This window comes from Aspergillus brasiliensis (assembly GCF_001889945.1).
Source record: "Aspergillus brasiliensis CBS 101740 unplaced genomic scaffold ASPBRscaffold_7, whole genome shotgun sequence".
NCBI classification, from domain to species: domain Eukaryota; kingdom Fungi; phylum Ascomycota; class Eurotiomycetes; order Eurotiales; family Aspergillaceae; genus Aspergillus; species Aspergillus brasiliensis.
In genome coordinates this window covers 1632406-1655531 of record NW_027137448.1, presented here as the reverse complement: position 1 = coordinate 1655531, position 23126 = coordinate 1632406, and the positions used below count along the sequence as shown (strand labels likewise).

The 23126-nt window shown below is 51.0% G+C and overlaps 10 protein-coding genes across 10 annotated transcripts; 4 read left to right on the top strand and 6 right to left on the bottom strand.

The window, feature by feature from the left end:
* Positions 1–249: 249 nt before the first annotated feature.
* On the bottom strand, positions 250–3064 carry ASPBRDRAFT_31107 (ribonucleotide-diphosphate reductase subunit RNR1; the record flags this gene model as incomplete). The annotated part of the gene is made up of 4 exons (XM_067622862.1): positions 250–1729; positions 1781–2721; positions 2777–2934; positions 3046–3064. 4 exons carry the CDS (start codon positions 3062–3064, stop codon positions 250–252), a joined length of 2598 nt encoding a protein of 865 aa, XP_067478655.1.
* A 601-nt stretch (positions 3065–3665) lies between these two features.
* Positions 3666–4411, bottom strand: ASPBRDRAFT_128120 (putative GPI anchored cell wall protein; the record flags this gene model as incomplete). Its single annotated transcript, XM_067618030.1, has 4 exons — positions 3666–3759; positions 3799–4039; positions 4104–4252; positions 4314–4411. 4 exons carry the CDS (start codon positions 4409–4411, stop codon positions 3666–3668), a joined length of 582 nt encoding a protein of 193 aa, XP_067478654.1.
* A 1238-nt stretch (positions 4412–5649) lies between these two features.
* Positions 5650–7218, bottom strand: ASPBRDRAFT_44337 (kinase-related protein). Its single transcript, XM_067625174.1, has 2 exons — positions 6698–7218; positions 5650–6607 (listed from the first exon to the last, which is right to left on the bottom strand). The coding sequence occupies exons 1-2, from the start codon at positions 6735–6737 to the stop codon at positions 5937–5939; spliced, it is 711 nt and encodes a 236-aa protein (XP_067478653.1). The 5' UTR covers positions 6738–7218; the 3' UTR covers positions 5650–5936.
* A 409-nt stretch (positions 7219–7627) lies between these two features.
* Positions 7628–9052, bottom strand: ASPBRDRAFT_196906 (uncharacterized protein; the record flags this gene model as incomplete). Its single annotated transcript, XM_067621042.1, has 2 exons — positions 7628–8927; positions 9042–9052. The coding sequence occupies 2 exons, from the start codon at positions 9050–9052 to the stop codon at positions 7628–7630; spliced, it is 1311 nt and encodes a 436-aa protein (XP_067478652.1).
* ASPBRDRAFT_44335 (uncharacterized protein) lies at positions 8842–9524 on the bottom strand. Its single transcript, XM_067625173.1, has 2 exons — positions 9042–9524; positions 8842–8927 (listed from the first exon to the last, which is right to left on the bottom strand). Exon 1 carries the CDS (start codon positions 9457–9459, stop codon positions 9160–9162), a length of 300 nt encoding a protein of 99 aa, XP_067478651.1. The 5' UTR covers positions 9460–9524; the 3' UTR covers positions 8842–8927; positions 9042–9159.
* Positions 9525–9716: 192 nt separating this feature from the next.
* ASPBRDRAFT_44333 (dihydrofolate synthase) lies at positions 9717–11241 on the top strand. The gene has a single exon (XM_067625172.1). The coding sequence runs from the start codon at positions 9859–9861 to the stop codon at positions 11107–11109; it is 1251 nt and encodes a 416-aa protein (XP_067478650.1). The 5' UTR covers positions 9717–9858; the 3' UTR covers positions 11110–11241.
* A 739-nt stretch (positions 11242–11980) lies between these two features.
* On the top strand, positions 11981–16479 carry ASPBRDRAFT_196904 (serine/threonine-protein kinase; the record flags this gene model as incomplete). The annotated part of the gene is made up of 10 exons (XM_067621041.1): positions 11981–12157; positions 12217–12351; positions 12411–12440; positions 12500–12564; positions 12617–13049; positions 13100–13894; positions 13949–14842; positions 14894–15098; positions 15149–15599; positions 15651–16479. 10 exons carry the CDS (start codon positions 11981–11983, stop codon positions 16477–16479), a joined length of 4014 nt encoding a protein of 1337 aa, XP_067478649.1.
* A 368-nt stretch (positions 16480–16847) lies between these two features.
* On the top strand, positions 16848–19454 carry ASPBRDRAFT_44331 (ABC1 kinase family protein). The gene is made up of 4 exons (XM_067625171.1): positions 16848–17516; positions 17590–18194; positions 18254–18826; positions 18890–19454. The coding sequence occupies exons 1-4, from the start codon at positions 17074–17076 to the stop codon at positions 19135–19137; spliced, it is 1869 nt and encodes a 622-aa protein (XP_067478648.1). The 5' UTR covers positions 16848–17073; the 3' UTR covers positions 19138–19454.
* Positions 19455–19995: 541 nt separating this feature from the next.
* Positions 19996–21354, bottom strand: ASPBRDRAFT_676546 (putative iron-sulfur cofactor synthesis protein (Isu1); the record flags this gene model as incomplete). The annotated part of the gene is made up of 3 exons (XM_067628934.1): positions 19996–20633; positions 20722–20999; positions 21203–21354. The coding sequence occupies 3 exons, from the start codon at positions 21352–21354 to the stop codon at positions 20476–20478; spliced, it is 588 nt and encodes a 195-aa protein (XP_067478647.1). The 3' UTR covers positions 19996–20475.
* A 706-nt stretch (positions 21355–22060) lies between these two features.
* ASPBRDRAFT_44329 (uncharacterized protein) lies at positions 22061–22745 on the top strand. The gene is made up of 2 exons (XM_067625170.1): positions 22061–22172; positions 22340–22745. Exons 1-2 carry the CDS (start codon positions 22140–22142, stop codon positions 22547–22549), a joined length of 243 nt encoding a protein of 80 aa, XP_067478646.1. The 5' UTR covers positions 22061–22139; the 3' UTR covers positions 22550–22745.
* Positions 22746–23126: the final 381 nt, after the last annotated feature.

Here is a 23126-nt window from a genome sequence, read left to right as displayed (position 1 = left end):
CTAGTATAATAGGCTACCAAGGAATGAAATATAATATAATCAAGTAAATAAATAAATTCTTTCCATAAGAAATAGTCACATAAAGAAACAGTAACTACAGTCATTTCCCATAAACCATGCGCAAGAAGCAAAGACAAGTATCCATCAATCTCGTGATATAATTACAACCCTGACGCCAAGACAATCAATCAAACCGGACCAGATCAGACAACGAGAAAAAAACACGAGGTATGTGCATGGGCATGGCTCTTAACCCTGGCACATGATGCATGCCTCCTTGTTCTCAATGCTGCACTGGAGCACCTGCTGCGAGTAGATGTCGTTCTCCCGCTCTTCGCTCTCCTGCTGGCTGTCCTCCTCCTGAGGGCCGTTCTCCTGAGTGGACAAGGCATCTGCAGCAAGAGCCCGCGGGCTGCCGTTGTTGGCGCCGTTGACTCCGTTGAGTCCGTTCTCACTGTGTCCGTTGGCCTGGGCCTGGCCGCGGGGAACAGCAGAGTACGTGCTAGAGGCCGCACCAACAGCGCGCTTCTTCTGCGCGACACTGGTACGAGCCACATTGGTATCCTCGACCTTGAGCTGCTCCTGGTCGACGGTGAACTGAATGGGCGCAGAGGCGGCCATCGTGCGCAGGTAGTACATGCCCGTCTTCAGACCCATCTTCCAGCCGGCAAAGTGCATGCTGGTGATCTTGCCCATGGTGGGCTCCTTCAGGTGGATGTTGAGGGACTGAGACTGGTCAATGAACGCACCACGGTCCGCAGCCATCTGCAGGATCGTCCGCTGGGAGATCTCCCACACCGTCTTGTACAGCGCCTTGATGTCAGCCGGAATGTTGGGGATGTTCTGGACGGAACCGCCCTCAGCAATGATGCGGTTCTTCATGTTGTCCGACCACAGGCCGAGGTCGACCAGGTCCTTCAGCAGCCAGGGGTTGACCACCTGGAACTCACCAGCCAAGACACGGCGGGAGTAGATGTTCGAGGTGTAAGGCTCGAAGCACTCGTTGAAACCCAGGATCTGACTGGTACTGGCAGTGGGCATGGGGGCAACCAGCAAGCTGTTGCGGACACCAGTCTGGGCGATCTTGGCCTTGAGAGAGGCCCAGTCCCAGAGATCGGTGGGAGTGCGGTCCCACATGTCGTACTGAAGGATACCCTGGGAGACAGGAGATCCCTCGTAGGTCTCGTAAGTTCCGAACTCCTTGGCGAGATCGGACGAGGCGGTCAAAGCAGCGTGGTAGATGGTCTCGAAAATCTGGATGTTCAGCTGTCTGGCCTCGGCGGAGTCGAAGGGCAGGCGCAGAGCGAGGAAAGCGTCAGCCAGACCGTTGACACCCAGCGCAATGGGACGGTGACGGAAGTTGGACTTCTTGGCCTCCGGGACCGGGTAGTAGTTGATGTCGATGATCTTGTTCAAGTTGCGGACCAAGACCTGGACGACCTCGTGGAGCTTGCCAAAGTCATACTCGCCGCGAGCAGCGTCGACGAAAGTAGGCAGGGCAAGAGACGCAAGGTTGCAGACAGCAACCTCATCCGGAGCACTGTACTCAATGATCTCAGTGCAGAGGTTGGAGCTACGGATGGTTCCGAGGTTCTTCTGGTTGCTCTTCTTGTTGCAAGCATCCTTGTACAGCATGAAGGGGTTACCAGTCTCGGTCTGAGCCTCCAGAATGGCGTACCACAGCTTCTGGGCCTTGATGGTACGACGGCCACGGCCTTCCTTCTCGTACCTACAATACCGTTAGTATGAGTTGAATAGGTGCATGGACCAACAGACTTACTTCTCGTAGAGAGCGTCAAACTCGTCACCGTAGACATCAGCCAAACCAGGGGCTTCGTTGGGGCAGAACAGAGTCCAGTCACCGTTCGCCTCGACACGCTTCATGAACAGATCCGGGGTCCACAGGGCGTAGAACAGATCACGGGCTCTGACCTCCTCCTTACCGTGGTTCTTACGGAGATCCAGGAACTCGAAGACATCCGAGTGCCAGGGCTCAAGGTAGATGGCAAAAGCACCGGGACGCTTGTTGCCACCTTGGTCAACGTATCTGGCAGTGTTGTTGAAGACCCGGAGCATGGGAACAAGACCGTTGGAGGTACCGTTGGTACCACCAATGTAGGAGCCGGTAGAACGGATGCGGTGCACGTTCAGACCAATACCACCGGCCGTCTTGGAGATCATAGCACAGGTCTTCAAGGTGTCGTAGATACCGTCAATGCTGTCCTCCTTCATATCGACCAGGAAGCAAGACGCGAGCTGAGGCTGGGGAGTACCAGCGTTGAACAGAGTCGGGGAGGCGTGAGTGAAGAACTTCTGGGACATCAAGTTGTAGGTCTCGATAGCCTTCTCGATGTCGGTACCGTGGATACCAACGGCAACACGCATCAGCAGGTGCTGGGGACGCTCAGCCACCTTTCCGTTGATACGCAACAGGTATGACCGCTCCAGAGTCTTGAAGCCGAAGAAGTTGTAGTTGAAGTCACGGTCGTAGACGATAGCCGAGTTGAGCTCATCGGCGTGTTTCATGATTATTTCGTATGTCTCCTTTGATATCATTGGTGCAGGAGTATTGTTCTTAGGGTTGACATAGTGGTAGAGATCTGAGATGACCAACGAGAACTGCTTCTTGGTCTGCTTGTGGAGGTTGGAAACGGCGATACGGGCAGCGAGAATGGCGTAATCAGGGTGTGTGACAGTCATGTACGCAGCGGTTTCAGCAGCCTAAATCGAAAATATCAGCCCTTGCTCTGTCAATTGTAGCGGCTGCCAAACTTACCAGGTTATCGAGTTCCACGGTGGTGACACCCTGGTAGACACCAGAGATGACCTTCTGGGTAATGGCAGCAGCATCGACATGCTCGGGGTCAAGTCCGTAACAGAGCCTTGACACACGAGCAGTGATCTTGTCGAACTGCACGCGTTCTTTGCGTCCGTCTACATTCAGAGTTAGCACTGGCTGCGGCAAGGGTGGCAAGGTCCATTCCGCTGAAATCAATGGGCATGCATTCCATTCAGAGCAGCGGATTGGGTGCAATTTGTACTCACCTCTCTTGTAGACAAACATTTTGAGACAGTGAGGTTATAGACAACGAGAAAAGAAATCAGAACAAAGGGTATATGGATATAATATTACTGTAGTAGAGAAAAGAAGGCCTGGATATGTATAAGAGAGAGTTGAGAGGGGAGAATCGTCACAGAAAGAATGTCCTGAAGACAGGAGCTGAGGGAAGATGAGAGATGAGAGGAAAGAGAAGACGGAGGGGCAGAAAGATGGGAGGAGATATTTGATGTCGCCGGGGCAAACGCGTTACGGTGGATATCCACGCGAATTTTCGTGTTTGGACTAAATGGGCTGCCCTTTGCGTACGAGCCCGCTGACTGGTGCGCCGCCAATCTTTGTCCGGCTGGCGGGAACGCGCGACGAGCGCAGTCACGTGTAGTTTTCTTTCAGGCTTTCAGCTCACGCCACGTCCCTCAGCAACTGCCGTGCTTTCTTACAAATCAGCTCCGAGCCTCGGACGCCGTATATCCGTTTGCAGGATATGGTTTCCGCCGAGCTTCGACTCCGTACCATCAAGATGCCCATGCAACCTTGGCCCCACTAGGATATATTACGTATGAGCTTCCCGCCCAGCAGCGGGTTTCGGAGAGTTGCCTACGGATGCCTACACCGGTGGAGAAGAAGGCGCGGTTAAAGTGACGCGGACTGCGCACAATATGTACTCGACAACATTGATGTTCAAGGGTCCAGAGCCTTGTCTGAGATAATATACGAAGCGGACTAACTGAACTTATAACGTCGCCGCAAATCCGACAAAAACAACGGCCGCAAACGCAGCAGCTGATGCGCCACGGTCAGTCGAACCCAACGAAATGGTCTGGTTAGGATGAGTGCTGGGACAAAGACTAGAGCTGGCGTCTGGAACGGAGCTCGAGGTCGAGATGCCGGTTGAACTAGCTATGACGGAGCTAGGCTTGGCTGGGCTGAGAAGAGCGGTGGAATGGGATGCGATGCCGGACGAGGGTGTTGGTTTGTATGCTACATAAGTAGAGTCAAATGTCTCTCATCTTTGGCACAAGCGTCACTCAAGTTCAAGACATACCAATTATGTAACCTGCGGACGTGCAGGCGTTTTCTAACTCCCCCAGAGCCGATTGTCTCTCATCCCCGCAGAATTGCACGATCTTGGCCCACACCTTGCCTACGCTCGTCGTACAAATAGCTTGGAGGTTATCAGGATCCGGCTGCGACCTATGCTGGGTTAGCAGGACACCATCAACTAAGTGCAGCTTTCTTGCTGTCATGGTCATACCTCATGGCAGAAACCAAACATGGTCGAGTCTGTGTAGCTACAGCGAGGCCTCCAAAGACCAATAATGTGAAAATGAAAGCAAAACGAGCGAAGAACATGATGCTATCGGGCTCTCAGAGCTCAAGCATAGTATGAGGAAGGCAACAAAAGAGCGTATTAAAGAATGACTAGCCGAGCATTGGCTGAATGCAATGCAACTACAATGAAAGAGAGACTGCTGAGAAGCTAGAATGGTCAATGAGAAAGCAACTGGGAGGATAAGAGTGACTGGCGTATTGATATAAAGGAGAGTGAGGCCAGACCACTCCGCCCCATGAGGTATCGACCCTGCCGATCCATCCTTCATTTCGCTGCCGGGAGTTGAAGTCTTGGCCAATGGCCTGAAGACTGAGGTGGAGTCCGCCAGGGACCAGCTCGGCTAGCGCCCGGGCCTCACTTCCGCCAGCTCGTCTCCTATATTCACCGGGACTACTAGTATTCTTGTCTCCTAGTGGGCATGGGGAGGGATCTTGGATAGACATAAATCTCTAGCCATCATGATGGTTAGATAGGGCGGTACCTGGTAAGCATGCCCTTCTGGGGTGTCTCTTAAGAGCATAATTATGAAGCCGATGCCCCGTCGTTACGATCCACAGTAGAAGCTTATGGTCTACATACCCCATGAAGCAGTGGCCAGAATAACGGGGATGTTAAGTCAGCAATGATTGTCTCTCAGAGCAATGATTCGGGATCTCGATGATATCCACCTTCTTAATAAGTCTCAGGTAAGGAGTTGATTGAGTTTCTAATAAGTTGCACGACCTGGGGGTAGAGTTGTATGATCCTCGATGGTTATGATATGAGAGTTGCTTGCATTACCCTCTGGGAAGCACAACTTACTCTGAGCTCTCAGAAGCCTGCAATAATTGCAACCAGCGACATTTCTTCGGACCTATTTTCGGCTAATTGCTAAGTAGGGAAGGGGACCGCTGCATCTGCCCTTGCGGCAAATGCAATACAGGTTGTGCAATGCTTTGCAACCTTGGTTTTGACCTTCTAATAAAGCAAGCAAGCAGGTAATACTAGATTTCAGGAAAAGTGATGCCGTATGTGCTACCTCGTTGCTTATAGCTACATAGGGGGAAATATGCATACGTAAAACGATGACCTATCCATTAGGCGGGTTCCTCCAGGTCTCTTTCCTAGCCGCGTAAGAGTGTTTTAAGGTAGCTTGGGCCTCAATAAAAGTCATATGCTCTTCTAGCATCTCTCCAAAGTTCTCAATCCTGTTGCTGCCCTGGACTGTATCGGTTTTTGGCGGGTATTTCGTTCTCTCGGCTAGTTTGACCTGTGCAGGGTGGACATGCCAAATGTATTTGGGCAGATAGTCATTCGGATTGATAGTTATATATCATGAATATCATCTCAATGTAGCTTGTCTAACCTGGAGCAAGAGTGCTCAATATAAAAGGTATGTCCTTTCGCCAAAGTCCATTCAATGCAAGTCTTCAATTGCTAAAGATGATCTCACCATGCAAGTCGTGTATCCAAGAATCTGGATAGTCATAAGTATAAGTCTAGTAAGCATCGAGTCTTGACCAGCGTCTATAACTCTAAAAGTCTCCAGTCACCCACACTTCCCTCTCACGCATCCCACGCAGGATCATACCGACTAACAACCAGTTCCTGCAAATCCAACCTATAATCAACAATCTCCTTCCCGTTGACCAGATCATTTTCCAAAACTCTCTTCTCGGCCTCTGCCTCATCTCTCGCAATCCCAGCCTTCACATGCCGCTTAATCAATCTGTTCTTCGCAACCTCGAAATCCACCTCCACGAACCACAACTCGTCCATCAACTCAGCCGCCCGATTCCACGGATCCTTATTCAAACTCAAGTAATTCCCCTCGAAGAATATCACCCGACACGACGCCGGGATTAATATATCGTCATCAACCGGATCCTTTACTGCATGATCAAAGCTCGGTGCATACAGACTCCGTGTCTCGGGCGTCACTTGTTCCCGCAGCGCCCGGACGAGCTGCAGAAACTTCTCGCCGTCGAAGGTGAATGCTGCGCCGCGACGCGCAATGGCATATGCCGGGTCCGGCATCTCGTTTAACTGTGCCCGGGTTAGATGGTAGCCGTCCATGGGCACGTTGGTTGCGACTTGTGGTGACTCGGGATGTTGTGTTAGGTAGCGCCGGTTGATGCGGTTGGCCATCATAGTTGCGAGTTCTGTCTTGCCTGAGCCGGGTATCCCACTAATGGCGATTAATAGGCGGGTGTCTTTGGGTGTGGATTGGAATTTGTCTGGGGATTACTTGGTTAGTTTCTGGCTGGGGTGATGGGGTGTCGAATGCGGGGGTATGTTAGCCTCCCCCCGGGGAAGGGAAGACTTACTCCAGATCTTATCGACCAGTCGGCTCACTTGGTCGTCCATGATTGAGATGTGTATTAGAAATAAGAGAATGGATACGAGAGAAGTGAATTGGTGAGTAGGTAATATATGGATTCAAGGACAGAGATCCGTGGTCCCGTGCATGCAAAGGTTGGGACGCTTCAGAGGGCGGAAGATGCTGGATAAGGCTTGGGCGTTTGATACGGGAAAATCTGATTCGAGAGATGCTTCCTCGGTACCTGTACCGAGTGATGGGCCACAAACAGGAGGATGGCAGTTCTGGATAGCAGCGAGAAGCTCCGACGGCGGCTCGATGGGATAAATAAGTCGGCGGGGCTTGTCGTCAGAGTGGGGGCTCGCGATCGCATTGACTCCGGCCGGGCCAGCCATTAAGGGAGATACGTCACAGGGGACCGGCTAACTTATCAGGCACCGCGTGGCTATACTTTGGAGGCCTGGCATGAAGCAAACCAGCATGTTTTTTGGAGTGTCGGTATTCATTACGGTTCAAGCTGGTGCGACAGATATGGTAATGCTTATGTGGGAGAATCAAAAAGCCGTTTAAATTGCCGTTGAAGGAACAACTGGTCAATGCATGAGGTCACATGTCCACGGCTAGCAGCAAGTATCCCATCCTAGGCCAAGCTGTTACGACTCTTACAACTCCCAAGACATCAATGTAATCACGCCGAATCATATTGGAAAAGCCAGAAGATATGAGTACAATGGGTGCCCGAACATGCACTCTAGATCCATTCCATCCCATAACGGGAAATTCCTGTCCATAACTTATCCAGCCGATTGACCCTGGCTGAGACACCCTAACGCCAAACAAAAGACCCCGCTAAGAACGACTCGAAACCACAAGCATCCCCAGATGACCTAAATAACTAAACTCTCGGTATCTAACACAGTGGCAGAAAGGTATATGATCACCTCGACCTGAGCGGTCCATCCACGCTATCAGTGTCGTTAGTGTCATCGTTCGCGCCGAGCCGGCGGCCAAGGGTGCGGGACAGTCCAGCTGCCGCCCACCATTCTTCTGGGATATCCTCGCGACGCGCAAGTCGGTCCAAGATGGCTTGCATCTGCTGCAGGTCTGGATCGGTAGAAGTAGAAGAGGAACCGGAAAATGCAAAGGAGATGGTAGGGATAGGAGGGTGGTTGCTCATGGTCGACTGGAGATGCTGAGCACGTCTCAGTGACTCCATCTGACGAACACGACGGTAGCGGCGGAATAACGCGTTTCCAGAGATTCCCGCTTCGGAGTCGCTATCAGAATCGCTAGAGCTTGAATAATCACAGGGGTTTAGAAACTCGGGGTAAGGATCAAGGACCATCTGTACAGTGCCCGTGCCCGCACCCGAGTCCATGGGATTGGGCATACTCTGCAACGAGGTTGCAGAGGTTCTGGATGTCCCGATTGTCGAAGCATTCGTTCCGGTTGCCGATGCGGATGTGAACGACGAGTCGGCACTAGGAAGATTGGTATCCGGCGTGATGGTGGTAAGAAGAGTCTCCCATGCATCGTTAGCATGGTCGTCATCTGGGCTCAGGCTTCTCTGTCGATCGCCAAGACCATCAATAGCCGACTCGAGGTTGGGACGATTCGCCTCATTGATCGATCGTTCACCGACACGTCGCAGTGTAGGGAAGCCCGCGGAGATCGAGAGATCACCCCCAAGGCCATCTGGTCGAAGGAATGGTGACAGACGAGCAGCTTCTGGGCGCGCTTGTGGAGACGCAGTCCTATGGTATGCAATCGCAGGAGCAAAACGCGGTGTGAACTGGGGATGGGTCGGGTCAGGCCTGGTGGCCGTATCATCACCCGGTGATGGACGGTTGTATAGATCGGGCAAGGCCGAGCTGCGCGGAATCCTCAATCGCTGACCAGGCCGCCCATGACGGAGTGCATCGCTCAGCAGTCGCTGGCCGGCTTCGCTTCTATTGGGATCCAGGAGGCCGCGAGCTAGCTCGAACGGGTCGTCGACGCTGCTAGAGTTCGAAAGCGGAGAGCGCACATGACGCTGAAGACCATTCGCCTCACGCTCAATCTCATCTGCTAGCGGACGAGGGAAAGGGGACCGGAGGGTTGCGCTGCGCAAGGCGGAACCGCCATAGCGCGAGGGACGACGAATAGTAGCCTGGCGACGGATTGCGGAGCGCGCAGTGGCACAAGGGTCTTTCACAGGATTGTTCTTCGGGGCATCTGCGGAGGACTCGCAAAACAATCTGCATCACGTCAGTCAGCTATGACAGCCGTTCCGTGCGCTCTTGGCCGATGGAGTCGCGCGTGGAATCCCGACGGCGGCGAGAGTTGTGAAGGTTAAAAACTTGTGGACTCACGGAATACCCATAGCTACGGAGAATGAGAGGAGAAAGGATAGGGAGAGATGGGCCCAGGCAGGAAGGGGAATTCAGAAAAGAAGCCGCATCCAGAAGTAGCGGGAAGTGACGCGAGTCCTTAAATGGAGAGGGCCAGATTGCGGGGACAGCGACCTGGGCGATGTGTTGATGGAGAAACGGCGAGATTTGGTTTTCCTCGTAAGGGTAAAAAGCGGAGGCGAAGAGATTTCGCGCCTGAGGCTTGCGGTCGTAGCGCCGCGGGTTGGCCTGAGGGAAAGATTGGGGGATTCTGGGTGGCTGGGAGAGCCGGTGGTGGCGCCCCAATGGTCATCCGCGTACAATCTGGTACAGCGCCTAAAGGGTGAAAGTGAGGGAAGAGTGAATGAGTTGTCGATTGAGATGAATCAGAGCTGCTCATGGCAATGAATCAGCCACTGAATGTTTCACTGACAATGGCATTGATCACAATGGACGCAATTGACCATTACCATGGATCACCATCGAGTAGTATAGTACCCTCAGCGTTGCTGCCAGATTGATACCACCTCCAACTGGGCGTATTACGTACGGTAACGACTGCTTCCGGCCTCGGTCCTTTCTGCCTTAGGCATAAGTCCTTATCGGTCGGCACCTGACAGCTCTCCGATGATTATCTTGCCCGAATCCCGCGGGCAACTCTTTTCTCAGATCGGCGCAACTTTTCTGGGGGTTTAATAGATAACACACTTTTTCCCCTCCAGGACAATCTCGTCCCTCAACAACCTCTGATCATGAGGATTGGTTCCTTCCAACTACCAATCATCACATACTTGGAGGGATGATTGAACTCGGTCTTAGTCGCATAGTCCGCCTTCTCCAGCAGACTCCGCTGACTTGGAAGGCAATCCATATTGCTGGCACCAATGGCAAGGGATCCATCAGCGCTTACCTATCCCACCTGTTGTCGACGGGTGGTGTTCGCTGTGGCCGTTTCACTTCTCCGCATCTGATTGATCGCTGGGACTGCATCACTATCGGCGAAAAGGTCGTCCAAGAGTCACTCTTCCGACAGATCGAAGCTAGAGTCAAGCTTCGAGATCAAACGCTGGGAATCGGTGCGAGCGAGTTTGAGCTACTGACTGCAACTGCATTTGAAATATTCAATCATGAGCGCGTTGATATCGGGGTGGTTGAGGTTGGCATGGGCGGTCGACTGGACGCAACGAACATCTTGACCGATGTCCTGGTTTCGGTCATCGCGAAGATAGGCCTAGACCATCAGTTCCTCCTCGGTGATACCATTGAAGAAATTGCTCGGGAAAAGGCTGGGATCCTGAAGTCGGGTGTTCCTTGTGTTGTCGATGGTACCAATTCGATTGAAGTGCTCCGAACCCTCGAAGGTCACATCAAGGAACTCGGCATCGATGCGATCTTCACACGCCCTGATACGCCGGAATATCACTCTCCATCGCTGGGTCAACTCTTTGCCACACTGGATCTCCTACCTCACCAGCGAGCGAACATGTCCTGTGCAGTTTCGGCTTTGAAGCTTGCACTGTCCCGATTCCGTCCCGACATCGACGTCGATGCGCTCGTTCCACAACTGTCGAAAGTTGAGTGGCCGGCACGCCTCCAGAAGCTTGTTCTGAAACCCGTGGTGGATCGCGAAGAGCCTGTTCTGTTGGATGGTGCACACAATACTCAGTCGGCGGAGGTTCTCGGAGAGTATGTGGATTACAAACTTCGTCCGCAAGGTACGAACGTTACCTGGGTCATCGCAGCATCCCGTGGTAAGGATATAGAATCCTTGTTTCATTCTATCATCAAGGCAGGCGATCGAGTTGCCATCACCGCGTTCGGTCTTGTGGATGGCATGCCCTGGGTCAAGGCCAATGATCCAGAAGAGGTGGCTTCATGTGTCCGATCAATTGCTGGTATTGGACAAGTGCAAACCTTTGGGGAAGACATTTCCGGCGCCATCCATTGGGCTTGTGAGGAAGCTAGTGGCGGCCCATTGGTCATCGCAGGCAGCCTCTACCTGGCGTCGGATGTTCTACGTCTTCTCCGGGAAGCACAAAAGCAATTATAAGCCATGGCACCAAGTCCGATGACCTCTACTGACAGAGATACCCTTTTCCATCCGCAGCGTTTTGGCGTATCTGTACATAAGCATATATTAGTTTAACGGAAGTGCATTTCCTGTTCCGAGGACCTAGTTTCGTAAATTACCAACGAGAAAACAAATCTTGCGACCTGTACATCCACAGTGCAGCATGACTTTGCGATAAGAATTTCCTGTATATGATGCTACGAGTTGCAGAGGGGTTATTGCATAACTCGCATCGCGGGTCTGATACCGTGATAAGGCTGATCGGAGATCCAGCAGCGGCCGGGCGCTGCGTCATGGCCTAAGCCAGCTGGTGGTCTGTGGGGAAAAGAGAAAAGGAAAGTTCAAAACACCCGCTTGTCCTGCATTTGCTCCGGCAGGCACAGCAGTCCGTGACTTTTCGCCGGTCCTTTCGCAATCTCTTGGTTGGATGTCCGTGAGTCTTTCTGACGAGCGGTAGATTGGATTTGCTTTCTAGAAGGGAAATTCGATGTGGAGAGACGCGTTATACCAGACGCGGCTCTCTCTTGACTGCGAGGACAAGGATCGTTTCTGTATGTTTTTTCCTGTTGCCTTTATCCACCATGAGATCATGCCATATCCTCTGCGGTATCCAGCGCAGATTTCATCTCCCTGCTGCATCTCATAATGTGTCTTAAAACCTACTGACAGAGTCTCCTTTCTGGATAACTAGCTCGTGCTGACATGAACAATCCGATCGGTCGTCTGGCGCCTGCCTTTTCTACACCTTCCCTCATCGTCTGAGCCTACAGTTGTCGGGATCAGAGTGCTTCGAACTGAGTGCCATTTGATAACAGCGAAAAGGGGACCTCGATCCACCCGCTGCGCGACCATGGTTTCCCGGTCCAGCGAAGCCAGTGAGGGGCCGCCACCACCTTCCAAGAACCCCGGCACTCCAGCCAAAACGCGACTGTCGAGACTCAACTCCAGCCCGGCCAAACAAGATAAACCGAAGGACGATAGGGTAGTCAAATCTTCTGCCAAGGATGTTGCGGAACTCAAAGATTATGTATGGATACGACTTCCCCGGTTCCTGTGACGGGAGTGGCTAATGGTGGCTTAATGTAGCAATTGGGCGACTGCCTGGGTAAAGGCGCATTTGGGTCAGTCTACAGGGCCCTTAATTGGAATACCGGGGAAACAGTCGCTGTGAAGCAGATCAAATTGGTGGATCTGCCGAAAAGTGAACTACGAGTGATAATGGTAATCCCTCTCCAGCCGCCGCTTGTGGAGGCGCTGTCCGCTGACGCCGAGTGTTGCAGTTGGAAATCGATCTTTTGAAGAACCTAGATGTAAGATGCTACGACGTCCTACGCTGTCTCTTGTCGCCAGAGCTGACCTGTGGTTGTAGCACCCGAATATTGTGAAGTACCAGGGGTTCGTGAAGTCTGCGGAAACTCTAAACATCATACTCGAGTATGTGCCTTTGCATTTTCTGAACCGTGATCGGTTTAGCTGACGAGGACAGATACTGTGAGAATGGCTCTTTACACTCGATCGCAAAGAACTTTGGGCGTTTCCCGGAAAACTTGGTCGGTCTCTACATGTCTCAGGTCCTTCATGGTCTCTTATATTTGCACGAGCAAGGTGTCATTCATCGGGATATCAAAGGAGCCAACATCCTCACAACTAAAGAAGGTCTTGTCAAGCTTGCAGATTTTGGTGTAGCCAGCAGAACCACTGGGCTCAGCGAGGCCAGCGTCGTTGGGACGCCGTATTGGATGGCTCCGGAGGTAATTGAACTTTCCGGTGCGACGACAGCTTCGGATATCTGGAGTCTTGGTTGTACCGTGATCGAGCTTCTGGAGGGTAAGCCTCCTTACTACAATCTTCAGCCTATGCCGGCTCTATTCCGCATTGTCAACGATGACCACCCTCCCCTTCCACAGGGTGCTTCCCCGGTTAGTCTCCTGCCTTGTTTTTTGGTTCATAATATCTGATTAGTATCCAGGCTGTCAAAGACTTCTTGATGCAATGCTTTCAAAAGGATCCCAACCTTCGCGTTTCCGCCAGAAAGCTCCTTAGACACCCGTGGATTGTCAACGCTCGTAGGTCTGATTCCGTGGTTCCCAAGAAATCCACCGAGTATGAGGAAGCAGTCAAGAGCGTCCAGGAATGGAACGAAGCTCTTCGTTCTCCGGATACTGGAACCCTGCGGAGACCGTACAGATATGATGCTCAGGGCGCTGGTCCTATGCGCCCAGAAATGGCACCGTCTCGGTATACGCCAACAAAAGATATCCTTCCCAGCCCGGTGTCCAAGCATGTGACAGATCGATTCCGCTCGCCGGACTCCACGGAAGAAGACAATTGGGACGATGACTTTGCTACTGCTATCTCACCCAGCGCGCTGCAGCTTCCTCATCTTCGACCACAGGACAATTTTGGCGGAATGCTTTCCTCCGAAAAGCTGAAGGCGTTTGCATCCCTAGATGGTACAGTACTCAAGTCAGAAGACGGCTTCGATGACTTCGATGATCCTTTCTCTCAGCAGCCTGGTGAATCGGATCCTCTTCGGACCATTCGCCCTTACTCGGCCAAACCGACCGGGATGGAGAACATGTCACAGCAGACAAAACCCACAATAGCTGCGATGCACCACAATGTACCAGTCCTCAAGACCCCAGTACCACCATTGAGGCCGCAGCGCCCGACATCGTATTTCAAAGAAAACTCGGTTGAGGACTATTCCGACCTCATCTCTGCAAATGAAGATGTTTTGGATGATAAGCTCAGTGCTTTTCAGGTAAGCGAATTTTCTACATTGGGTTCTTGGTATGCGTCTCCTTACGCATCTCAGGATATCGACGAAGAGGGCAGCGATATGTCGATCTCCTCACCCTCGAAGGAGGTGGTCCGGTATCAGGCGTCACCAGAGCATGATGAAGATCATCAGCCACAACTCAGAAAACGGATATCTGTCAAGCGTCACCGATCGGCAATAGAGATACAAAAGTTCGCAGAAAACGAGCGCGATGAGGACTTTTCTGACATTTTAGGCGCTGATGAGGTTGCCCTCGACAAGCCAGAGAGCGATGAGGGCTCAGATCGGAGTACGCTGATGTTAAACTCAAAGCTCTCGAACAATTCGTGGCTTGGTGATCAAGATGATGAAGACGATCCATTCGCCCAGCTTGAAGAAGGGCTTGACGAGGTGGATTTGGAAGCTAACATCGCGCGTGACAAATACGCACGTCTACGGGGTCAAGTCGAGGGTCTCGTCAGCTCTCTCAAGACATCTCAAGATGAAGATGTGCTTGGGGAAATCTCGGAGCAACTGCTAACCGTGTTTTGTGACCTTCCAGAGACGAAAAACATCATCATCAGCGCTCACGGGATGCTACCGATTCTAGAAATCCTTGACATTTGCCGTCGGCGAGACATCATTCTATGCCTGTTGCGGATTGTCAATGCTATCATCTTCAATGACTATGAAATCCAGGAGAACCTCTGTTTCGTCGGAGGTATTCCGATCATTAATGAGTTTGCCTCAAAAAAATATCCGAGAGAGATTCGATTAGAAGCTGCAGCTTTTGTGCAGCAGATGTATCAAACATCTACTCTTACCCTACAGATGTTCGTCAGTGCTGGAGGTCTCAATGTTTTGGTCGAGTTCTTGGAAGACGACTACGAAGATGAACGTGACCTCGTTCTCATTGGGGTAAACGGAATCTGGAGCGTTTTTGATTTACAGGTTTGTTCGTCTTCAGGTTGACTTTCTCGTTCAGAGGCTGATGCGATTCAGGGTTCGACGCCGAAAAATGATTTTTGCAGGATCCTATCACGCAATTCTGTCTTGGACCCCTTGTCACTTGTTTTGAGCCGAGTCTTGGACGAAGAAGGAGAATTGGCAGAAATTGTTGAAGGCAGGATAGCCAACATCTTCTTCATTTTCTCGCAGGCCGAGAATCACGTCAAAGAGATGGTTGCTGAGCGGACAGTTCTGCATAGTAAGGCATCGAGTATATCAATCTTAAGACACTCTGCTAACCTATCTCAGGGGTCTTGAAAGAGCTGAAGCGGATGACTCCCGCACACCAGATCACTATGTTGAAGTTCATCAAGAATCTGTCCATGCTCTCAACAACTCTCGACTCGCTTCAGAACTCCAACGCCATCGACGTGCTTACGGACTTGTTGAGGTCGACCATCAAACGGCCACACTTCCGGGAAGTTTCTAACCAGATCCTTAACACTATCTACAATATGTGTCGTCTGAACAAGTCCCGCCAAGAAGATGCGGCTCTGAATGGCATTGTACCGCTTCTTCAGAAGATCGTAAAGACCGAGCGGCCGCTCAAGGAGTTTGCATTGCCGATTCTCTGCGACATGGCGCATTCAGGGAAGGTCGGACGCCGTGAACTATGGCGCAACAAGGGTCTGGCTTTTTACATCTCTCTGCTGTCGGATCCATACTGGCAGGTGACCGCATTGGACGCTATATTTACTTGGTATGTGTCGACGCTGCGTATTGTGAGAGAACCGATCTGACTCTTTGGCAGGCTGCAGGAAGAAACGGCCAAGGTTGAGGAACACCTTTTGGATAACCGGTACGACAAGATGTCGTTTACGGATTCCATTGTCAGGTGCTTGACGATATCCAAGGCGAATGCCTTTGAGAACATTCTCGAGCCATTGCAAAAGCTTCTGAGACTGAGTCCGCCTATTGCCTCGACATTTGCGCGTCCTGATCTCTTCACGAGGCTAGGGCAGAAACTACATCACAACAAGGCCGCTGTCCGGCTGAACCTTCTGCGTATTATCTCGAGCATCTGCGATTCCAGTGAAGAACAAGGTGGCCTTCTTGCGAAATATGGACTTTTGGAAGCAATCCGGGAACTGGAACATGATCCGGCCATTCTGGTTCGAGATATGGCTGGCAAGCTGATCCAATCCAATGAGCGAAGTGAATCGTTCAGCCTCGAGAAACGCAAGCCTGGTATGAGGCGAAAGAGCACATCCACCACACCCCCAGGCTACCTTGCGAACCAGTCCGCCCCAGCCACACCACAGATCAATCGGTTCAACCAACCCAAGTCATATTTTGATGGGCGGGAAAGCCAGCGACACCCGCGTCCTTCCCTCAGCAGCTCGGCTCTGGCATTACGACCAGGCAGCAGGGACGGCACTAGTCCCGCTCTGTCAGCTGGACTCAGCAGCAGTGCTGGCCCATCCAGGAACAGGCTGTCGCGAGGGGTGGCCAACAGACTATCACAAGTAGAACTCCTAGCCGAGGAGGACTCTCGACCGTCGAGCTCACTCTCCCGTCGACGTTCCATTCTTCCTCAGCGCCGACGACCAACGCATGCTGATTCGGACTGGGCGTCCTAGCGGACCTCATGGCTGACCGGGGGTGCGCTAATCAGCTCATCTGTAAGCAGGGAAACCGGGGACGTACATGGGTACATTGTATTTGCATTGCATAGGATTGGAGTACTGGGTTTGTTTGTGTATACACATTCTCTTGTCGATGTGCTTTCTGGCGGGGATGGGTCTCTCTCAGGCTGGTATTCAGGGTACAGGAAGACGGTACTGTCAGGGAGGGAAATGGGCCCATGTAGATAATCGTGGATAACATACGAGCGCAGTTTTTTTACCTTCACTTTGAACTTGGTTTAGACCAGGATGCACATATATTTAGCGGGGAAAATCAACTGTAAAGTTATATACTTTTGAGACAATTCCGAAGTGGCGGCCAAACGGGGCTGATCGGCTTCCGACGCAGAAGTGCGACGAAAATGCGCCGCGGCGGCCAACCAGTGAACTTCTCCGCCGCATCCTCCCTCATCCTCCTCCTGCAGACTTTCCTTCTCCCCCTACAATTGTCCTCGAGGGCTTCGTGCTGGCACGGATGATCCACACTGTCCGATTTACTGCTGCTCTCGACTTGTGGTCGCTCCTTAGACGGCATTGTTCAAAGTCGGGATGAGGGCGGCGCTCCGCATTCCGCTGCGGGCTTCCAATTTTGATCCTGCGGCGGTCATACGATCGGCTTCGAAGCCTTCTCTCGCCTACCACCCTGGCAATTTCGCCCCGTCGTCCTCGGTTTCCCGTCGGTTTATTTCCAACTCGCCTACTACACCTCCTTTATCATGCTCGAAACGCTTCTCCGGACGTATCGCCCAGGCGATTCCCCGGGCCACTTACGCCACCAGCACGTCTCCGTTGTCTGAATCGGCGAACCCGGGACAAAGTAATGGCAAGCAGTCGGGATCGGGTCAATCGCGCAGTAAGGCTATCAAGTATGCTGTGATCGGTGGTACACTCGTGGTTGGAGCGGTGGTGTTTTCGGACCAGGTCCAACACCTCTACCGTGCCGCTGCGAGAACTGGCCGAGTGGTTGGCACACTGGCGGTTTGCATCAATGAGTAAGTGGGCAAGCACGCATTTGAACCCCTGGGGCTACGTTGTCAGCATACTTATACATTTCAATTCATTCAGCTACCGGGTAACTCTCAAGCAAGAAACCTCCACGCCGGAGGAACGAAGCGAAGCAATTCGGGCCTGTCACAAACGTTGCGCGGAACGGACTCTACGGGTTCTCGAGAAGAATGGATCAATCTTTATCAAGCTGGGACAGCATTTGAGTAGCATGGGCTACCTGCTTCCGTCGGAATGGACTACGACCTTTATCCCGCTCCAGGACAAATGCCCCGTGTCATCGATTGAATCGATCGAGGAAATGTTCGTGGCCGATACAGGACGTCGTATCGACGAGCTGTTCTCGTCCTTCGATTCCGAGCCCATTGGTGCCGCTTCTTTGGCGCAGGTGCACATTGGTACGCTGAAGGAAACGGGTCAAAAGGTTGCGGTCAAGGTGCAGCATCCCGCATTAGCGGAGTGGGTGCCCCTGGATCTGGCCTTGACTCGGTTTACCTTCTCGATGCTGAAGCGGTTCTTCCCTGAATACGATCTGGAATGGCTCTCCCGTGAAATGGACCTGTCTCTGCCCCAGGAGCTGGATTTCCGAATGGAGGCGGAGAATGCCACGCGGGCGAGCGAGTACTTCAAGAAGCACTCGGATGCCCCGTTGGTCATCCCTGAAGGTATGTCTGGTTGATCACAGTCGCCTTGACCCAGCGTGTGCATAACTAACATCAGCCAGTGATGTGGTCTCAAAAGCGTATCCTGGTCATGGAATTCATCTCCGGCCGACGTCCCGACGATCTCGAATTCCTCGACTCGAACCACATTGACCGCGACGAAGTCTCCGCTGCTCTGGCCCACATCTTCAACGAGATGATCTTTGGTAACAACGCCCCTCTGCACTGTGATCCCCACGGTGGCAACATCGCCATCCGCCCGAACCCCAATCGCCGCCGGCACAATTTCGACATCATCCTCTACGACCACGGTCTCTACCGCGACATCCCCCAGGACCTACGCCGCAACTACGCCAAGCTCTGGCTGGCTGTGATCGAGTCCGACCTGCCGCGCATGCGCGAGTACGCGCGCGAGGTCGCCGGAATCACGGACGAGCAGTTCCCGCTCTTCGCCAGTGCCATTACCGGCCGCGACTACATGGTGCTCCAGAAAAAGGATATTGTGTCTGCCCGTACCTCCGCAGAAAGAGACAGCATGTCCGGCTCTTTGGCCGATGGTCTCCTGCAGCAATTAGTCGAACTTCTGGGCCAAGTACCTCGGATCATTCTGCTGATCCTCAAGACCAACGATCTGAGTTAGTCCCCACCCCTCTCCTTCTATTCTGTCTACTGCTAACCAATTTATTAAAAAATCGCAGCCCGCAGTCTCGACGAAAACCTCCACACCCGCCAAGGACCTATGCGCACCTTCCTCATTCTCGCCCGCTACGCCACCCGCACTGTTTTCGAAGAGCAAATGGACTCCGTCAACGAGACCGGAGGTATCCTCCGTCCTGGAAACTTCTGGCGCTTCCTCTGCGCTTGGACTGGATATCTACGCGTCGAGTTGAAGTTGTCTGTTTATGAGACGTTGCTTTCATTGAAGAGTCGGTTCGGGTTGGTTTGATGTGATCTGTATATTTCTTTTCTTCTCTTCTCTTCCTATCCTTTCCCTCCTATATCTTTTCTTTATTTTCTTTATCTTTCCCCCTTTGTTTGGAATCCCCTGCTACGCAGTAATTGATTGATATTGATAGAGGGCATATGCATGCGGTGTTGTGCATTGGCGTTTCTCATTTCCAGCTTTACTCCTGTCGAACCTGTGATATGGTTAGTTTAGACTGTTGTTTTATAACTTCATCGTTTGTCTGAATTTCTGTACGTTAAAAAGAACGGTGTGCTGTGTACTTTATATATAGAATTCTTTATCACGTTATCTCTCTTTCTATGCCACTATATATACTACATTACAGAGGAGCTATAGCCAGTTACTCTAAATCAAGTATGAAGACGTGACCGGCGAATTAGGCAGTAGGTAGGTAGGTACATACGAAAGTTAAGTAGGTACCTTGGAGACACAGACCCTGCACATCACTCCCAATTAGGGAAAAAAACAATCAATCATACTACAGTAATATTCTAATCGAGCTAATCTGTGACTTCTGCAAAGTTATCAGATCTAATTAGTATGTTTAATCCGTGCGTGCGTACCTTGGTAGATACTTCATGCACATACTACTAAGTTTGACAGGTTAATATAAGTAGCATATAGTAAGTGCTTATCAGATGGGCACTTTTGCCTTTTTTGGTCACTGTTAAAAGTACTAAGTAACTTGCTGTTGCTGCATGATGTCAGTGGCCATAGCTGAGTGAGTGACTGGTGGTTTGGGTGGGTGGTGGCAAATCAGATAACCAACCCATCTTTTACTTCACTCTGTCTGGTTCGATGATATTCGATCTACTACTACTGTAAAATCATTTTTTTGGGATGGTGCAGTCAGATAGATATGAAGATAATACAGTTTATTGTGTACTACTGTGTGAATTGTTGTATATATCCGAATATTCCCTCCTTTAGTTGCCTTGCTGAAAACAGAATTGAGGCATGAAGAATAAGAAACAATTGTGAAATGCTATACACCATTAACAAAACAAAGGGAAGAGGGGATAAAAAGAAAAGTCCTCTTAATCCAGACTGACAAGCAACAAGTTATTTTGTGGGAATCACATATTCGGCCCAGGCCATTCCGCTCCACTCCACCACAGGCCATAACCATACATTCACATCGCAACTCCATCTCATCTCATCTCCATTGTATCATTCTGCTTTGCGCTTCTCCAGCACTCTCAATCGGGAATCAATCATGGTATCTGTATCCGTATCCGTATCCATTTTTGCTCCATATTTTTTTGGGGGTTTTCAAATTTTTCACTCGTTCGTCAAAAGAAGGCTTGTGAAAAAAACTTAAGCAGTAGCGCTGCTGGTCTTCTCAACCTCCACCTGCACATCCGGGATAGAGGCACCCGTGCCGGACAAATCGGTCTTGACAGCGCGGGGGTTCTTGGTGTAGTAATCCGAGATGGCGGACTTGATGGCGTCTTCGGCAAGCATGGAGCAGTGCACTATTAGGATATGTTAGCTCTCATCATCTCTTCCCTGATTTCGTTTCCATTCTCTTATTTGCGCAGTAGATGTAAGGGATTAACATACGCTTAACAGGAGGCAAGCACAACTCCTTCGCGATATCGGTGTTACGGATCTTAGCGGCCTCATCGAGGGTCATGCCGCGGACCAACTCAGTCAGGTAACTCGAGCTAGCAATAGCGCTACCGCAGCCGAACGTCTTGAACTTGACGTCGCTGATCTTGTTGGTGTCCTTGTCGACACGGATCTGGAGTTTCATGACATCGCCACAAGCCGGGGCGCCGACGAGACCGGTACCAACGTCGATGGACTTGGACATGGAGCCGACGTTTCCTGTAGGGATGCTCGTTAGTATTCATTTCCGCTTTCATTGTGTATGTCTGATAAGCGTGGTTTGAGTGCGCTGCTGCGTGTGGTATGTCTTTATGCGATGTGATGTTGTCGAGAGGGATGGATGCAGGAAGCTACCTACTTGGGTTGGAGTAGTGGTCCAACAGTGCACGGAAGGTCAGTATTTTCGTCAAAATATAAAGGTTTAAAGGTAGACATATCTTTCTCATGGTATCCTCTGCGCTGCTGCTGCTGAGGAGCAACAACGGTCGATCTCACGGCTTGCTGGATTCCGGAGACGGCCGGAGTGACGCTGCGAGGCGAAAGGACGCCGGAGCGAGGAACAACTGTTACTAGACGACGGAACATTGTGTATGTGATGTGTGTGAGATATTAAGAGGAAGGTAAGGTATTGATTAGACAGTAGATTGATGATGGAAAAGAAGTAACGGTGAGTGGTGAGGTCGGGGTTGAGTGGTTAGTGTAGGAAGAGAGTTGATGTGATGAAAGATTGATAGTTGCGATTGATTAATTATGGTTTCTTTGGGGGGGGAAACTTGACTAGGCCGTCTTATTCACCGGCGCTAGGCGATTTTAAGAAACCCCGTTGCCTCCGCGGAGCCGGCCTCGGAGATAGGGTATGACGTTTGAAGCGAACCGGTGGGTGGATTAGGAGTTATGCTGTGTACTATTACTGGATCAGAAGCCGTCTCATTGAATGAACAGACATGACACGTTCGACCAGAAGAATCGCTGATGGGGATGCTGCCAGTTCTGTGGCCTACAGTTCAGGGTCGCCGGGAGTTGTAGTTCTGGGTCCGCGGTTCTTACCAGTTCGGCCAACGGGAAGTTCTGCAGGAGCGCATTACCAAGCGGTACGGAGCAGCGCAGCGGCTGGTATCGTAAGGATGGGCTTATCTGCTCGCCCTCCATCTGATAATGTTCTCTCTCTCTCGGATAATCCCGGCCCGAGAATGCCTCTTCTTGCCCCGCAGTGGCTGGCTCTAGAACTGATTTAGTTAGGAGCTTGCTTAGTTGTTTAGTGAGACTTAACTAACTAGGCTAAGTTATCCGGATGACTTTGGTCGAAACCGTATCTTCCTAGCCAACAGTCAAATGCACGAGGATTCTCATCCATTACAGAGACGTAAATCATGGCCGGAAAGACACTAGGCCGATCATCGGGCGTGAGTCATTCTTTTTCATTATTCTCTTGAATTGAAATCAGTTGTGGTAGCAGTTGCTACTATTTGGTCCCACCCATGACTTGCTGCGATTGAAGTATATATTCGGTTTCTATGGAACAACACATTCAACATAACTTAGTAGTTAACATACTACTATCCATGAACAGTCCCTCAATGCCCCGATAGCCGCCTTCACCATGGCTCTCCTACTGGGCTCCTACTGCATCAAATCCATCCACACCGCTCGTCGCGAGGCGCAATCCACATCCAACACCGCAACCACTACGCCCCGGCCTAAGAAGGCAGACTCGCAGTCTTCATGGGTACAGCAGGCCCTTGAAGAAAGTCGGGAGGGGGAGAAAAGGGGTTCTCAGTGATAGAGCTGTGTCGGACCGGAATCAACGTGTAAATCTTACAAACTACTATGCGTTGTATATACTAATTTCTCTATGTCTGGATGTCTGCGACATTCTCAATTCAATTTTCATTCCATTAAAGGACACACAAAACATAAGACTGTGATATGGCTAATATAACGGCGTGCAACCAGCAGCAGCACAAATGCAGAATAGAACAGCATCATATCAAATAATCCATTATCAGAATTTTCAGTGTATCAATGATCATATCCATGTTTGAAAACAGGATCTACCATTAAAAATTATTCATCATATAAATGGAGTCAAATGATAGTTATGAAAACAGGAAAATGACAATGGAGTGTATAATAAAAACGAGTAGCGATTGAATATGCAGCATTTAGCATATTATTGATGATACCAATCAAGAGTATCTGTCGTATATTATGGCTCTCATTATAGCCATGTCTGGACAGGGTTGGTGGGAGAAAAACAAACCGCACAGAGAATTTCGCCGGCGGTTTTTAGTGTGACTATCACGTGACTTTCCCGCTGATGTCATGCGGGAAACGAACGGAGGGGAATGCAGCTGCAT

Coding starts and splice junctions, on each gene's coding strand:
- ASPBRDRAFT_44337 (XM_067625174.1), bottom strand. CDS start 6,737: ATGGACGACCAAGTGAGCCGACTGGTCGATAAGATCTGGA. Junction 6,608..6,697: donor ACTGGTCGATAAGATCTGGA/GTAAGTCTTCCC, acceptor AGTAATCCCCAG/ACAAATTCCAATCCACACCC.
- ASPBRDRAFT_44335 (XM_067625173.1), bottom strand. CDS start 9,459: ATGAGCAGCTCTGATTCATCTCAATCGACAACTCATTCACTCTTCCCT.
- ASPBRDRAFT_44333 (XM_067625172.1), top strand. CDS start 9,859: ATGATTGAACTCGGTCTTAGTCGCATAGTCCGCCTTCTCCAGCAGACT.
- ASPBRDRAFT_44331 (XM_067625171.1), top strand. CDS start 17,074: ATGAGGGCGGCGCTCCGCATTCCGCTGCGGGCTTCCAATTTTGATCCT. Junction 17,517..17,589: donor CTGGCGGTTTGCATCAATGA/GTAAGTGGGCAA, acceptor CAATTCATTCAG/CTACCGGGTAACTCTCAAGC. Junction 18,827..18,889: donor CCTCAAGACCAACGATCTGA/GTTAGTCCCCAC, acceptor AAAAAATCGCAG/CCCGCAGTCTCGACGAAAAC.
- ASPBRDRAFT_44329 (XM_067625170.1), top strand. CDS start 22,140: ATGGCCGGAAAGACACTAGGCCGATCATCGGGC. Junction 22,173..22,339: donor CACTAGGCCGATCATCGGGC/GTGAGTCATTCT, acceptor ATCCATGAACAG/TCCCTCAATGCCCCGATAGC.